This window comes from Pempheris klunzingeri, chromosome 6 (assembly GCF_042242105.1).
Source record: "Pempheris klunzingeri isolate RE-2024b chromosome 6, fPemKlu1.hap1, whole genome shotgun sequence".
Classification (NCBI taxonomy): domain Eukaryota; kingdom Metazoa; phylum Chordata; class Actinopteri; order Acropomatiformes; family Pempheridae; genus Pempheris; species Pempheris klunzingeri.
Window position 1 is genome coordinate 26,319,432 of NC_092017.1, and position 17,419 is coordinate 26,336,850.

The 17,419-nt window shown below is 44.1% G+C and overlaps 2 protein-coding genes across 2 annotated transcripts in view; one reads left to right on the top strand and one right to left on the bottom strand.

Moving 5' to 3' along the window:
• Positions 1-8,145, top strand: part of gmds (GDP-mannose 4,6-dehydratase) — a 157,728-nt gene extending 149,583 nt beyond the window's left edge. Inside the window, exons 10-11 of the mRNA XM_070832522.1 lie at positions 6,394-6,462; positions 7,616-8,145. Of these exons, the coding sequence (XP_070688623.1) occupies positions 6,394-6,462; positions 7,616-7,678 (132 nt within the window). The 3' untranslated portion in view covers positions 7,679-8,145. The remainder of the gene's footprint in view (positions 1-6,393; positions 6,463-7,615) is intronic.
• Positions 8,146-13,361: 5,216 nt separating this feature from the next.
• On the bottom strand, positions 13,362-15,294 carry LOC139202812 (forkhead box C1-A-like). The gene has a single exon (XM_070832396.1). It carries the CDS (start codon positions 15,222-15,224, stop codon positions 13,821-13,823), a length of 1,404 nt encoding a protein of 467 aa, XP_070688497.1. The 5' UTR covers positions 15,225-15,294; the 3' UTR covers positions 13,362-13,820.
• Positions 15,295-17,419: the final 2,125 nt, after the last annotated feature.

The following is a 17,419-nucleotide window of genomic DNA, read 5'->3' on the forward strand; positions in this document are numbered from 1 at the left end:
TTTTTTTTTCAATACAGTTTTGAATTTTGTTGTTTGGTAAGAAATGTGAAATATTACATTACATTTATTTAGCTGACAGTTTTGTCCACAGCAGCTTACAACACGTGCATTCAGCCACGTGGAACAAACTGCAAATATGTTAACTTCATCAATCAATATAATCCGTATGGAAATGATTCAAAAGTGAAAATTTAAAATAATCTATATATATATCTATTTTATGTGTGTTATCTTTTAGTACAGTGGTTCTTTTCTAGCCACATTTGCACTCACAATACTTCATCACTTGTTGTGTATAAGTGAGAAAAATGCAAAAGTTGGGCAGAAAATTAACATAATTTTAGTTTATCTAACTTTTCTGTCTTGCTATCTCACAACTGCTGAAATGTATCTTGTGACCTGTTTGAGGGGGGGCCCTGTGCCCCATGTTGAGACAGACTCCCTGCATACTGTTCTTAACTTAATCAGAGTTACAGCATTTCATCCTCAGGCCTTCATCAGGTAAGGCTGAGGAACCAAAAACTGTCCAGACGGACACAAACACCTCCTCAGGTGACGCCAACATGAGCTGTCAGTCCCACAGTCTGTAGCCAATAAGAAGGCACGAAGGTGTTCATGAGCCTTTACAGTCAAGACAAATACATTCTTTCATATTCACATTTGTTTTATTGGCATGACCGTCAAACATAGTAATGTCACGTATATCGTACAAGGTACAGTTGCAGTGTATTGTGGGTAAAATAATTCAGGCTTTTGTAGAAAAAAAGACGACCAGTGGTATGCACATTACCACACAAGTCTCTTATTTCATCCCTCCCTCCCTCCAGCTGACACTGTGGGCCTTTTGTGCTTTAAATAGAGTGATAAGTTGAGGCCGTGCTGGCGGAGGTGCGTTAAAAATTGACCAGTGACAGATTTGTGACTCTGGGTCTGAACAACTAGGAATGATGAAGCTCTCCCTTCGTCATCACCTGCACACGCACAGTGAACGCAGCAGCAGCCTCCATGTTGCTACAGACGGCCAACGGCGTCCGTCACGTCACATCACATCACGTGTCTGGTCTGGTTTTTCCTCTTCGTCCGTTCCTCGTGTCCCCGTCGCTGTCGTAAGAGCAGTTCATCCTGGGTATAAAAAGCCCCGGATCACGGTTCAGTTCTTCCATCAAAACCCCAGCAAGGTCAAAGGTCAGTACATCTGGGTCTGGTCGAAACATCTGGGTCTGTTAGGGACACGGAGGCCGTGAGCTTCAGGCTCTCACAACATTCTCGGCCGCTTTATCTGATTCTCTTTGAAGTCTCTGTATTCACAGCCTCGTGTCCACTACTGTACAAATACCAGAGACGCTACTGGACTTCCAAAACCACATCATAGTCTCCCAGCATGCAACCCTCAGAGAGAGAGAGAGAGAAAGAGGGAGAGAGGGAGATGGAGAAGAGAGAGAAGAGAGTTGTTTTCTTGAGCGTGTTTGATCTGTCTCCCGTAAGTGGGCGGGTTTCCAGTGGGAAGAAAAATAAATACAATTTAGGGACATTTAGCTTTTTTTTCCCCTACCTATCCTTACACACACTGTACTGCTGTCAATCAGCGGCTCCCACCCTTTTCTTTAAGTCGTATCACCTCATCCCTGTCAGATGGACTAATGTCTTCATTTCATCAAAAACAGGATGTTATTTAACCCGACTAACAATATTTTTTCACGCGGTTAAAACAGATGGTTACTGCGTGTACCGTAAAACTGAAATGACGCCGGTTTGATTGCAGCCGACGATCTTTGCTGAATGTCAGACCACCGTCTCGCTGCGACTGTTTCACGTCTGCCTCCTCAAAGCCAATAAAAATAATCTTTAAAGCAAAATAATAATTAGTGTTTAAGTTGACATTTCAACCATTCTGAACCATTCATACATTATATTTAGCTCTTAAGACGTTTTATATATATATATAGAAGTTATATTCTCTTATCGAATAAGTTGAGCTACACCGTATAAGATACAATATTGCCCCCTTGTAACTGCAGAAGTGCCCCCGAGGGTACGAACCACTGCTGTAGGTGCTTGTGTGTGTTCACACGCTGCTACATGTTTGTGTGCGTGCCCCCATGTGTTTGGGGGTCAGCCCCGGTGTGCCGTGTGATTTATTGAAAGGCCTTGTACTGATACAGAATTCCTTTGCGTTAAATGCCTGCTCTGAGTGCCTTTTACTGCCTGTGCGCTTTATGGACCATGATCGCACTCTATTTGTCTCTCACTTTTACATTTCTAAGGATTATTTTTTATGGCGTCTCGTCTTTATTATAGTGGACAGTGTCAGGAAAAAGGCAGAAAGGAGAGAGGGTGGGGGATGATAGGCCATATAGACGGTGAGAAACTAAATGAATATATGAAAATAAGAGATTTGTCACTGCATACAGAATTTACTCCCATAAGCATTTTCTGATATGAGCTAATACTACAAATCAGCCCTCGGAGACTGTGTTGCTCACCCACAGGCCTGTAACTTGGTCTCAGATGGTGAGTGGACGTAATCCATATTGTCATTTAATCTCTAAAATGTACTTAATGCTCTCAGGGTGAGGGACACATTTTGTCACAGCTAATTTTCAGCTTTCTTCTACCCGTTTTTGTTATGATCACTGCTGCATAGTTTCAGACATGGGCAGAGCAGTGTTTTAAACAGGATGTACCAAAATGTTGGGTTTGGTTCCAAATCGGATCCATATGAAGATTATATTGTGCCCCCATCTGTTAGTAGTTCATGCTGAATTATTTGCTACATGCCCTGTTTGGGGTGAGTTCACTTGGCCGCAGAATGCTCTTGTTAGCAGTTTGGAAGCAGCTTTTTATTCTGCTGAGCCACGGGACTGCAGACGGATCTGTGAGGGTGAGATTGTCTGTCACCTGCAGAAATCCTGGTTGAGAAAGACCAGGCGCTGGATTAACTTCCTGGATGCTGAACTGTGTGGTTGTCTGCTAAGTCTGCCGTCTTAGCAGACAACCTCTCATTTTCAGAGTCTCGTTTCAACAGATGTTCTCCTGCCAAGCTCAAATGGAGATTTCCGAGGCCAGGCATGACGACGATGATGATGACGAAGATGATGGAGATGATAAAACAAGGCGCAACTGTTCCTTACTTCCAGTTAGCGCTGGAGTATAATTTTTACATTTTTGTCCAGGTCTCTCGGTGATTTGTAGCTGGGCAGCAGTCAGCTGGATTTATACCAGTGATGGAGTCACAGAATCGCGCTAATGGTCTGCAGTTTCAACAGCAATGATCATCTTTCATGCGGTGAAACTACATTAATAATCAGTAATGATTGCTCTACTAGAATGATGATTCTTATGTCTTAAGAAATTAATAAACCAAGGCCAGTAAGACAATTTATACTTTCCACAAAGGGGTGTGTGTGTGTGTGTGTGTGTACAAAGATGAACTTTTACCTGTGAGTCAGTCGATGCCAATTAGAGCTCGAGTAGAAACAGGAAACACCCTCTTCATTTTGTCAGTGGCACTGCCTTCAGTTGGATGGATGGGCACCTTGGCTGTTCTTGGCTATTCACAGCAGGTAGTTACAGGTCACAGCATACTACAGAAGAATAAAGGCACTCAGTCGTCGTTCCCAAAGCGAGACAGATCAGTTGAAACCCTCACCTGAGCCTCAGCCTCAAGCTGGCTGGATCCTCCTCCCGTTCGCTCGTTCCATCGTCCTTTTGCTTTAAGTCACAGCTTGGAGTTTATTTCAGTTCATTTACATGCACGCAGACAGAAACTAAACAAAAGGCTACTTCAGGGTTGTTGTTTTTTTCCCCACTGCTCTGCAGCACGCCAACTTTCTTGCATTTGTTTTCCCTCCATTTTTTTTGGCTTGGGTTTCTGACGGGCTCGTATCAGATAAGACTCCTAAGACGTTTTACAACCAATCAACAAGGGACATAGAAACCACACAGACCTTAAACCAGGTTCTGTGTATTAACGTGTTACCTGTGACACTTGACTTCAGGATTCAGCTTCAGCATTCGTGAGGAGACCAGTCGCTTTCTTTTATGCCAGCTACGAAATGTTCTCCATTACAAACCCTAATCAATATAATTATGAAGCAAGTGGATTATTTAATGTAATTGTGGAGTAAGTCACCCTATAATAATTACATTCAGCCCCATGATAAATTATGTCTCATTGCTGTAGGTAATTAGTCTAAAAATGTTTCCAGTTATGGCTTCAGAGCCAAAAATGGATGTGAGTAATGTACAGAGCTGCTCACATGAGAAAGAGCTGTTTGTCCTGCCGTTACAGCGAGGGGAAAAATGGCCTGTAGCTTTCATCTGCTGGGCCGTACGTAAAGCATGTGAAATTAGAAATAAAGAGAGCGGCTCAGTTTGAAAATGCGGTTCACTTCCAGGTGAGCGGCGTCGCAGGCTGAATCAGCCTGTACTTGTTCTCTATGTGTGCGTTCAGTGTTCTTGCCTTTGTGTGTAATCAGAAGAGTGTGATTAAGCGCCGTGGAGCCTCTCTGAGATGTGGGTCCCTGCTCTCTAAAAGGCTGAAGTATGCCAGTGCTGCTGTGAGCGTTCCTCTGTAATAAGATCACCCAGAAAAGACATTTTCAAGAGGTTCAAACCTTTGACTAAAACACTGCTCTCTCTCTTTTTACGCCACATGGCCGTCCGTCTGCGTAGATCTGGTCTCTGGCTGCTTTTCATGATTTGAGCTTGGCATCTTCGCTCCAGTTAACGGAAATGCAATGTAATGCCATGGCATCCAATATTTAAGACATACAGTGTGCGTCCACTTTGTGGGAACAGTTTGTTTTCCCCCCGTGCACAAAGCCAGATCCAGAAACAAATCATCTCCCCAGTGTGGTGTGATAGAACTGCTCTGCATGGACTCATGACTTCAGCTGCATCCAACACTTTTAGGAGGAATGGGGGTTTTTTTATTCACAGTTCAGCGTTCAGCTGTTGATAGCATCATTAAAACACTCGAGAGATTTATTAGACTCGATCAGGCTGCATCATGTTTCGGTTATATTTCCTATTTTATTTGGGAAGGTCCGCCTTGTTTCATTAGTGAATACGAAGTCGTTCCGTGCATTTCCCGTATGTACGTTTCCTTTTGACAATATGCAGGAACAATATGCTTTTCTTCAACCTTGACCTCATATTGTCTTCACTCTCAACAATCTCTACAGGAAAAACACAGAGAGCCCAATCTGACCAATCACAGCTCCTCCACTCTCCATGTAGTATCTCTGTAGCCGCCACCGCCCCTGAACATTGGGCGCGTAATCTGCACTGTACGCCCTTAAAGCACAACTATAAATCAATGTTAATGCTCTTGTGGCCTAATCGAAGCAAACCCCTTCATCCAGATTCCAAAATTTGACAGACGGCCTTCCCAGAAGAGTGCTCATGCTTTCGGAGTGAGATGCTCAGCAGTCACATGTGAGTGAAAAGTTTGGGTGTCCAGTTACTTTTGGCCACATTTTGTACATGATTTCAACCCCTATGCGGAGAGAGAAGAGCAGAAAGCACTTCTTGAGGAGGCACCAAAGTCATGACTGTGTTAAACAAAACAAAACAAAACTAAAAAAATAGAAATCTTTTTATCCTTTTAGGGATTTTCTTGTCTTAGTCGAATTAGCTGCAGTATTAAGGATCACACAGTGTCAGCTGAACTGAGAAAAAGGAGATTCCTCACTTGGTTTTCACAGGATTTTATTAGACCTCTTGAGGTCTAAATGTATGTTTCTGGTGCAAACGTATATGGTTGATGCCTCAGGGATGAAAGAAAAAACAAGAAAAGAAAGAAAGGAAGCTTCACAAACCCGGTGCATGTACAGGGGTTTTATTTCTGTCTCTTTGGTGGTCTCGGGCAGGGTCTCCCTGGATGTTGAACGCAGTGCAAAACACAACAGGGGGGGAAAATGAGTAAGGGGTTGAGGAGGGTGGGGGGTCCTGGGCTGGGGGTTACACCACCAGAGTCCCACAATTCATCATCCTCTGGCACCGACAGGGGCTGTCTGGACAGACCGGTGGTGGGGAGCCGAGAGGGGGGATTGATGGCCAGTGAGACTCTGTGACCTCCCTTTTTCCCCGTGAGAGGAGATACAGTGTGTGTGTGTGTGTGTGCGTGTGTGGGTGTGTGTGTGTGTGGGTGAGAGAGAGAGAGAGAGAGAGAGAGAGAGAGAGAGAGAGAGAGAGAGAGAGAGTAATCATCACCCTCCATCCTTTGCATCCTGTTGAAGACGTCAAGTTTGGACAGTTGAGTTGAAGTATGTCTTCATATGAGGACGACACATCGGATCACACATGACAGATGATTTGTTTTTCTTTCCTCCCCCTTTCTTTCTTTTCTCTCTCTCTCTCTCTCTCTCTTCTTTCATTCTTTTTTAACAGGACTACCTACAAGGCGACAGCACCAAAGCTTATCAGAGGCTGGGTTGGAAGCCAAAGGTGACTTTTGAGGTGCGTGTCACACACCTGGTGGGGAGGGACGAAATCACTGCCATGTCAGCGATGAGGATGTTTTACCACACAAGTAGAGACGTGGAATGATTTCAAGAAATATAACTAATCTAGCCACGATGTCCAAAGATCTAATAGTAAAACAAGCAATTCAGTGAGAAGTGGAGGAATATTTTTGAAGGCCTGTGGCTGAGTGGAAGGACAAGTGTCTGCACCTATGGACACATGTAGAGGGTGGGTGGAGGGAGCATGGTGTGTGCGTGGGATAGTGAGACGAAGGATATAAAACAAATTGGGATATAAAAAAGTGCAAGAACTACTTTAATGCCACAGAGAGTAATCATGTCTGAAGCCGGCCTGACCTGAACCTCCTGTATGATGTGTGGGGAGAAGTATGAAACTGCTTCCTTTATTGGAAATGTCTTTAAACCAAACTTCACAGCGAAAGACGTGGAATTTGATAAAAACTAATAATAACAAAAGTGGAGAATATTTTCCACTGTAGCTCAAGATATGGCACATGAAGCCATACGTTAAAAAATCAAACTGTGGTCATGTAAAAGCCTCCATATTTGTTTGTAGACAAAAACAATAACACGACATCATATTAACCTGCAGCAGCGACTGTGTGCCGTCTAATACGATTCCTGGGTTTCAACAGTGAAATGGAAACAAACCTTTTTTCCTTTAAAAAGAAAAGCTTTAAAATGTTTTTTAAAAAACCGTCTTAACACAAACAGCCTGAATAAAATCAGCAGTATTTTGTAGTAAATCAGGTGCAAAGTGACCAAAGAATAAACAAGTCAACAGTATTTGATATTCTGTGCAAACACATTTTTGGTTCTATCTCCTAAAGGTTGAATATCCAGCATTAATCATCATCTGTTCTTCAAATACATTTCAGATTAAAGCCAGTAAATGATAATCTTGGATTATTCCCCTTCCCTGACACCTCGCTGATGCAGAACTGTGTTTGTTTGTTGGTATCTTCATTAATTTGAATATAAACCACAGTGTAAATAAATAAAGGCTTTAATGAAAATGACATGAAAACATCTCAGCAGAGCCGCTGGCTGTAGGTCACAGATGAACAGTCGACCTTTTCAGAGTTGCCAATCTGTTCTTTATGACATGAAATGTTGCCCCTCTGCAGGAGCTGGTGAAGGAGATGGTGGACGCCGACATCGAGCTAATGAAGAAAAACCCAAACGCCTGAAGGCCAAATCAGTCGGGACGGAAACATTTTAGCACTCCTGCGTTCCCCCACTGAGGCCGACAGTGGAGGGAACATGTATTTCTACCTTTACGACTTTTCCACATGAAGTAATTGTGTCCTTTCTTCTCATGTTTCTCTTTCCTGCATCATGTCGTTTTGATTTTGTTTTGCTATCACATAGCAGAGATGCCTTTTTTATATATTCCAACACTGATCATGTCATAATTTATTTAGATGGCAAGTTTTAATGGTTTATTTATGTGTCTTTGTCTCTTTTGATTGTGATCCCGTTGTTTTAGCTGTCACAGTTTCTGACTTTCTTTCTTTTAGAGGATGAAATGGCAGAATATATAAAAACATAGGAGGTGGAGATTTGATCTTTCACTGGGTAAAATGATTCAAGGGGGTTTATGAATGGTCTGGTGTCCACAAATGAACCGTTTGGTACAATAAAGACTTAGTTTTTACATGTTGTCCTAATGTTTTTAATGGGATTTCTGCTGCTGCACTGTGTGGTGATGAAGAGGAGGCACAGACACGCTGGTAGAAGTATTAAGATGGTGGTTTCCTGGTTGTCCTCTGTGTGCTTTTCCTTCAGGGGACTTATCAAAGTGTGAGACATGAAGGCAAGCAAGCAGCAAATCCTCCTCCAGGTTTTAAATGCAGGTATGTCCGTGTGTGTGTGTGTGTGTCCAGGTTGTGCAGAGGTCGGCTGGCTCAGCTCCTTTCGTTTCTCTCCCCTCTGCTCGCTCCAGCTTTCCAGGGTTTTTATTTGCGAGCACACTGCGCTCTTTTATTCGGCCGGAAGTCCGTTTCTCCCCGGGCCCGCAGTCCCGCAGCCCCGGAGTCTCAAACGGCCCTTGTCTTTTCCAGAGCGGCTGCAGGTTTCCAGATCTCCAGGGCTCGGTGAGCGTGTGGAGCCTGGACCCGGACCTGGAGCTGCTCTGGTCCTGATGACAGTCCTCAGGTTTTCACACGTTCCCATTTTACAGATTCTTCTTATTATGAGGTCTCACACTTTGCACTTAATTAGAGAGCAAAATCTTCAAACTGCTGTAAGAGAATAATTAACTAATGATCAGTAATAATAATAATAATCAGTCTTCCTCCTCTTTAAAGGCTTTTCTCAGTTGTGTTTGCAAAAATGAGTCCTTGTCAGTAAAATGTTCCCTAAAATGTATATTTTAAATCTCACTGACACATTTTTTCTCACGTCCTCTTTGATTATTTATTAAATTAATATAATGCACGTATAGATTTAATTATGTTTAATAACGCAGCTCGGGACTATAATCCCACATTAAGCCAACAGCTGGCGGATGTATTTGTTTGTTCCCGTATTAACAAACGCTGGAAGAAGCTCTCAGATCACTGAGTGAGCTTCGGTGTAAAGAACAGCAGCACGATGTAAAACACTGTAAAAGAGGACTTCTGTCATAAAGTATCTGAAGTCAAAGTTGTCATCGGGCAGCAGAGAGGCTCATGTTGTTGTATATTTTATTATTGGACTGTTATTACTGGTTTTATTCAAAGTAATCAATCCTATTCATTAACTTTTCACATTAATATTAAATACCCTGGCGCATAAAATCCTAATCTGTAAATAGTGGAGTAACAATCCCAGTATCTCCACTTTAGATGGAGCAGAAGCCTGAAGAAGTAGCTCCAAAGTTCCACTGCAGCACGGTACTGGAGTAAATGCAGGCCTGCTCAGTTGGACTACTTTCTGGCTCGGTGTGACACTCGCCCTCCAGGGAGCCCTGAGGCCGGGATCGCCTCTGTCTGCTTTCAGGACAACACCTACAGGCCGTTTAAAGGGCTCTGTGATCGTCCTGGACAGCGCTGCGTCTGTGCGCAGCCCCGATTGGAACCAGATGTGGCTCCGAGGCCGTTTGGGCCCCTGAAACCCGCGCTGAGAGCAGAAAACACACACTGCGCGCCCGGAGCCCCTGCAGGTGCACCGCCTTACCCCTCAACAACAATTAGGCCGGTCCCGTGATCCGGTTTACTGTTGGCACTCAAAGAAAGTAAAGCTGATGTGGATTTGGAGCACGGATGCAAAGAAATAAAAACTTTCGTGCAGCTAAACAAACATTTTAAGGAGATTACACAGCTCCGGCGGTCAATTTAAACTCACGGGGGGGCTCAGACTCCCTAAATTCTCGTGAAATGAGGATCTTAACTTGTTTCTGTCAAATCTAAATGCACAACGGGGGAAATAATCCCTCAAATTAAACCTGCAAAAAGGCCTTTTATACAAAGCAGCAATTTTAAAAAGTGTTTTATGAGCTCATAGCTTTTACTGTAAATCAGATAATTTGATTCTCATAAAAACTAATTTAAAAAAAGACTAAACTCGGTGTTCATAATTTGAATGGTGTTTAATAATGAATTATTAATAACGTTAAATGGTTGTTTAGGTTCACTGGAGGCAACAACTACTTTAAAATGTCATGTTTGATTAAAAAAATAAAGGGGTATTGATTTTTCCTTTTTCCAGAGGACGCTGGAGGAGCTTAGGTGATGTAAAACTAGAATAAATGGGACACAAGAGAAATAACTGAAGTCTAACTCTTCTGTAGCTTCTCCCACGTGAACACTAAGAGGACAAACATATATATATATATATTATTTAAATGGCTTCATATAAAATGAATACAGTCGCGAGTGGAGGTCAAACAGTGAACAATAATCAGCAGATTTCTGGAGGAGATGAAGATAAAGTCGAGGAGCAGCTGCTGCTCAGCGAAGCCTGAAACAAATCCTCACCGTGACACGTTCAACACTTGATTTCACCTCACTTGTGCTAAACGACGGACAACAGCTCTCGTTTGGCCTCTAATGCAAACTGCAGCAAAGCTTTAGATCAGCAGGGTGTTTTCAGGGCTCAAAAAAAAAACCCCACACACACACACACACACACCTGAGACAGAAAAGGTGCAGAGTGTGTGAGAGGGTCGCACTATTTTGTCTTTATATCTGTTATAAGCTGCCACACATGCTCAGTGTTCATTATAAAACTCCTTCAGTGTGTCATCCAATATTTAAACTGTTTAAATATGAAACACATATTTTCTTTATAATCTAAAAACAGATTTATTTGGTCTCACAAGTACCATTATAATAAATTATAATTAACATTATGGGAAATCCCTCCGCTTTTAGACTGAGAAACGTAGTGATCATATTTATCAGATCATCAGACCTGATCGGGTTTAAAATATATATATTTACGTTTTGGCTCCACCTGCAAAAATCTGTAAATATATAACAGGTGAAACAATAAAGTGTTGCTGTTAAATCTCAAATGAAAAATACGTTTAACGCAGCAGGGCTTCTTCTAAAAGATTTTAAAAAAAAAAGAAATTACATCTTAAAAATCCAAACGAGTGTCTCCGCAGGATCAAAACATGTCTCCTGTGTGAATCTTCTGAGGCTCCCAAATGTTCTCAGGTGTTTTTCAGCCTCGTGTGTGTTTCCTCTAAACGCTTCTCTGTCCTCCAAACGATAAATACGCGGAGATGAAGGCTATCGGGTTGCTCTGGAAGAAGACTTCTACTCAAGTGTGATCCCTCGAGGCGACGTGTATTTTACACCGATGATAAACAGAAGTGAACAGATCACTAAAACACCTCAAACACAACACGGCGCAGTCTCCTTAATTAGGCCTTTTGACTGCGGTTGTTGTGCGTATTGGCACCGTTTCCAGTCTGGAGAGCCGCGCGCTCCTCCTCTGGGAGTCTTTTCACTGTCAGGCTGCAGGCCTGTAAAATGCTGCAACAATGCAGAGTCCTGCGGGCCGTGAAGCGGCCTCAGATAAGGTACTGACAGGCTTTACTGCGGGCTTCTCGCCGTTCTTTCCTAAAGTGCATTGTTGACATCCTCTCCATTGACCTCCATCACCTCCTCCCGCCTCGTCCCTCTAATGAGAAATGATTCGCAGCCCTGACTGGATTTTCCTTCCTGACCCTTAAAGTGTCGCATCAATCACAGAGACGTTTGTTTAGAAGCGATAATCTCGTCTTTTATTGTCACCAGGCGGATTTCTGCGCGTTACAGGTTGTGTTTTTGGGTGTCGTTGTGTACGTGAACGTCACACCAGCCCTCCCCAAACTACAGAAGGTGCAGCGGGGGGAGCCAATGGCGCGTTGTTTACGTTAGTTTTATGGGCTTGACTCATCTGACTGCTTGGTGGCCCCTGGGGAGCGTTTGCGCGCCGGAATTTTTTAAGTTTCACTGACTCATTAAAATCTCATCCACGCAGGCCTCAAACTCACACACACACACACACACACACGTAGTGCACCGTGTCCAGAGATGTTACACTGTCTGCCAGAGAGTGAAAATGTCTCTGCAGGCTGCTGGTGAGGAGGCTGAAGAGCTCAAATAAAGAGACAAACAAGCCAAAAACCTGGTTATTCTTAGTCCAAATTCACACCTGGAAATAACACTGACCTCAAACGTCTCATTGTTATTATCATTATTATTATTGCTGCTTCCTTTAATGTTGTTATCTTAAACATGTATGGCACCTATTACTTATTCAAACCTTTGGCACACATTAGCTGACACATGATGAGAACTTCTCTCTAAAATGTTACAGAACATTGGCTGTAATGTCACTATCATGTTAATATTCACTTAAAAACCTGCCTTTAAACATAAAGAAAAAAAGTTTGGATCTTAATATGAAGTTTTTTTTAAAGGGGGAAAGTGGGTAAAGGGGGGGGGCTCACGTCAGCACGGAAGTACTGAAGTAAATAAACATGTGACAGCAGCAATATTTCAGTCAAAACAGGCCGCTGCTGCTGTAATTCTTCTGCAGGACGCAACATGTGAAGCAGGCCCCACCGCCTCCACCACGCACCCCCCCACCCACACACACACACACACACACACACACACACACAGGTCACAGCAACCACACCGTCCTCCGCGTGCATCAGCAGGGACCCCGGACTCTGCTCGCGCGGCTAAATGTGCTCTGAAGACACCCCAAATAAAAGCAGCTGCAGCTTTTCTCCCTGCATCCAGCCCGTGTAGAGGAGCAGCAGGCGGACGGAAGCCTGCTCACTCTGTAACCACTGGTTTGTTTTGCTGACATGTGAGTTCAGACTGAGCTGCTGCCGCCGCACGTGCGTCCTTTTTACGCGTGAATGTTGAAAATATCCAACCTGCAGGTTCGTTTCAAAGCTTTTATGCTGAAAGCTTCTCACAGTTTGATATTTTAGGTAGCATTTAGGCTGTGGTCGGATTCGGCCTCCGCAGCGTAAAGTAGGGCCGCAGACACCACCAACCCCTCCCCGTTAACCTCTAATAAAACACTCCCCCTTAAATCTAATAACTCTTATGGGCCTTAATTGTGTTTCAGTAGTTTTGTTTTTCTTTTTTAACTTTTAAAAAAGCCAAATTCTGTGGATCCACTGAGACAATAAAACTACAGTCTTTTCTTTAAAAAAGAAAAAGAAGAAAAAGGCTGATTTTCAGTGGCCATCATTTAAAAAAATAAACATTTAGCAAGTTAATAATAAAGTAAAATATTTCACACTCACACATTTTGACCTGTGCCTGGTTCTCTGGGCCTACCTCCTCTTTAGAATAAAATAAAACCGAAAGAAAGAATAATTCCTTTAGCATTGCCTCTGCTAATAAATCACTCCAGTTAAAATCAAATAGATGGCACTTTATTAAACAAACAAAATGTAATGCCTTCAAAATAGTTTTTTTTAACAAATAAGACAAAATGAATAGAATAAGTCAGTATAGACTACAAAGCCCCCCCTCTATTTCTATACAAGAACTGGGACAAATAAAGGCAGCAATAAGAAAACTGGAAAAACTTGTAAGTGTTTGGTCCTCAATATCCAACCACTCCCTTTTCCTAAAAAATAAATTACTATATTAGGCTATAATTTACAGTTTATAGTCACCAAAGCTGGTGTTTGAGCCATCTTTAGAAACAATTCTCAAAGCGAGAGGGAAGAAAACTTACGTGTTCTGTGGTGTTAACACGCCTCGACAGAAAAGTCTCTGAGTCTCTTATGTCCATTCGGAGTGTGAATAAAAGACCAAAAGTACAAAAAGAAAAAATATATAGAAAACATATATTAGAGTTATTAATTTAAAAGGCACGCTTTGGCTTTCAGAACTTGCTGCAGTCATAGACAAATGTTCCTGAGGTGCGGTAGATGGACTGGCCGGAGGGGAAGGCCATCTGACAGCTATTATTCCCGTTGACCGGGGAGCCGTTCAGCCCGATCCGCTGGGACTCGAACATCTCCCGCACAGAGTGGAAGTTCTGCTGCTGTGCCGGGTAACCCGCGCCCAAGTGGCTCAGGTCCCCGTACCAGGACGCGAGCCGGCCCTGGTGCGCGTGGTGGCCCTCCTGGCCCGCCTGGCTCAGGTTGCCGTGTCCGAGCGGGGACGCGGTGGTCGTGGTGATGCAATAGTCGGGCAGAGCCTCCTCCACCGTGGTGGACGGCGCCAGGTGGCCGGTCGATCTGTCCCCCGCGTACAGGCTCATGTTGCAGTGATAGGTCATGTTGGAGTTCGTGGAGATGGAGTTCTGGTTGCAGGTCGTCGAGCTGTACGCGGATGTCTGGTTGGGGGAGTAGTTGAGCGACAGCGAAGAGCTGATACCTGTCCGAGAGGAGGGGACTAGTGGCGGGGAGAGCTCGGTCTGCGGAGACCCCCGCAGGGTGGTCATGATGTTATCCACGCTGAAGCCCTGCGCCGGGGCCTGGCCGTGGTGGTGGTGCTCGGGTCCATCCATGCTGAGTGACCGGGTGGAGGGCACGCTGTGCGGGCTGCCTGTTGACATGCTGCTGCTGCTGTCAGGGCTCTCGATCTTGGGCACGGTGCTCAGGGTCGGGGACTCGGCCTGTGGCGGCGTCGAGGTCCCGTTCTCCGTCTTTATATCCTGGACCCGCACCGGCTGAGAGCCCTGTAACGGCGGGTCCTGCTCCCTGCCCGGGGTGCGGGACGAGGGGTCCTTGGCCGGCCTGTCCCTATCATCCTTGTCCCTCTGCACGTCCTTCTTTTTGAACCTCCTCCGGCGCCGTAGGAAGCTGCCGTTCTCAAACATGTTGTAGGAGTCCGGGTCCAGGGTCCAGTAGCTGCCCTTACCGGGCTTCTTATCGTCCCGGGGCACTTTGACAAAGCACTCGTTGAGAGACAGATTGTGCCTGATGCTGTTCTGCCAGCCCTGCTTGTTGTCCCGGTAGAAGGGAAACCTCTCCATGATAAACTGATAAATCCCGTTCAGGGTGATCTTTTTCTCCGGTGAATTCTGGATGGCCATGGTGATGAGAGCGATGTAGCTGTAGGGGGGTTTGACCATGTCCTTCGGCTGGTGCTGAGGGGTGTACGGTCCGTACGCCCGGGCCATGCTGGCCGGGTACTGCTCGTGGGCCGCATGGGAGTACATGCTCATCGGTGCGGGCATCCCGGTGTATCCACCGCCGGCCCGGTAGTAGCTCTGGTCGCTGCTGATGTACGGTACAACTCCCAAAGAGTTGGGGCTGGAGACGGAGTAGCGCGCCTGCATCCTGCGCAATGCGTAAAACCTCCCCAAACTGCTTCCCCCAGAACCTCTCGCAGCTTCGGCGCGTGCTCCGGTTCTGTTACTGTTCCTCTTCTTTCTCTCTCGCCTGAAAGTCCCTCTTTAAGCCACAGCTCGCCACGGTGAACCGGAGAGAGCGCACACTGCTGCAGTGAACATTTGGGAAAGTGAGAAGGCTAAAAGTAATGCTGGAGGAGCATGAGTCTACACAGCAAGGAACTTTTTTTTACCCTTCACATTTTTCCTCCCTTTTGGCTGCTCGGGCTGCTCCTCCCCAATGAGTGCTCCATCATCCAATTGGAGGACGGAATGAACCTGTGGAAAAGCTGCATGGCGACAAAAGTTACTACACCTCCCTCCCCCTCCCCTTCCTCCCCCCCACCCCTTCTCTCCCTCCTCAGATCAGACATGGAGATATTAAAATGCTGTTAAGGGTGTGCCCAAATTTGCAGAAAATTCCCTTAATGAGTCGAATTGCGTGGCATTTATTATATTTCATTAATGTGTCATATTCCGAGCTATAGTTGGTCTATTTTGGAAACGAGAAAGAAGTGAGTTTATTGTGGGCTTCCGTGCCTTAAAGCTAATCTCCAAACCGGTGTTCCCTTCCTCTTCATCACCGAAATATTCAAACTGTGCGTAAAAGTGGAAATTATCCAAAACAGAGCACCCAAAATGAACCAAAAAGGCTCCTTCACTAATGTATTCTGTTATATCTGTGTCACATCAGCCAAGAGGCCTTTTCCAAAAGGAGCAGTTCCCATTTATGTTGTTAAAATATCTTTGCCACCGATCAGACCCAAGGTTTTACCGATCAGGAATGCAAAATGAGCTCAAACTAATCAGGCTGCAGTCTGTGAGAAACTCCCATCAGCTGCGTTTGAGCCTCTGAATAAACAGACGGACATGAAAGGGTGAGGATGCCTCCCTCCTGCTCCCCGACAGCGCCGGTGGGCGGCGTGTAGAAACTAATTAAAGGTTAAATGAAGATCATTTGGTCGAGGTGGGTGAGAAAAAAAAAAAAAAAGAAGGTGCCAGTGGGTGCGAGCGGCTGCTGAGACTGAAGGTGGTTTTTCTTTCTAGAGATGAATTCCTCCAAATGTCATTAACACTGAGCGGGTGTTAACAGAGCCATCAAAACGCCCCGCGGCCTCTGGAGAGCTCTGTGTTCCGTTTGTGTTGATTGAAAAGCGTAAAGACAACATTAAATGTGTTTCAGCCTGATGGAAATAATCGTTTAAAAACAAAAAAAATAAAAAGGTTAAGAGACGGATGATAATCCACCTCTGACTGACAGAGAGAATAAACTGACTTCTGTGATCAGTTTATTAGGAAAAGGAGAAAATTCAAGTAAAAATAACAACAAATATTTAATGTTTGTTGTAGAATTATTGAGTTGATGATTTGTTATCAAGACATTTACCGTTTTAGCCCGTAAATATGTTCCTCTATGTGTCTTATATTTCATCAGTTAGGTATATTTTATTCATGAATGAATGTTTTAATCTACATTATTGGCTCTAAAGGTGTAAAGGCCTGTTTTTAAAAGTAAAATTCAGTAAAATCATTTTAAAAGTATGAAGCAGCAATATTTTTTTTTTTTTTTGGAAACAATTAGGGAACCAAAGCAGGAGTTGTTCTTTTATGATTCCAAATGAATAATGAAATATGGATCATTAAAGGGTTCTCTAAGCTTTTTATACGCTTGATTAATTCAGAACCAAGTAAATGTTTAACACATTTATGTCCTTAAATTCCACAATAAAACGAAAATATTCAGTAATTTTTAGTCAGACTGTAGTAAAGCTGTGAAGTTGACTTAAAGGTGTTTGGCACATTTAAAGGTCGGTGCAGTGAATAATAATAATAATAATAATACTAAAGGAGGCAGAAAGCAGCTTCTTCAGCTCATCTGTGTCTTTGTAATTGATTGTTGGACGCAGTTTGATGGAGCAGCCTTCAGAAATGTTACTGAGGCAACAACAGAACAGAAAGTTAAAAGAAAAAAAAAAGAGCTGATCTGATGAAACGTGTCAGCCTCATTTCTCACGTGTGTGTTTTCATTGGGCTCTTTGTTCTGTCATTTGCATGTGTTGTCAGACTCTCAGGAGGAAGCGCAGCACAGCGGCCTGTCACCTGTGGGGTCCGGCCGGTGGCTCCGTGACTGACCACTGACCCCT

What these genes read in the sequence shown, in the direction of transcription:
- LOC139202812 (XM_070832396.1), bottom strand. Translation starts at nt 15,224, where the DNA reads ATGCAGGCGCGCTACTCCGTCTCCAGCCCCAACTCTTTGGGAGTTGTA.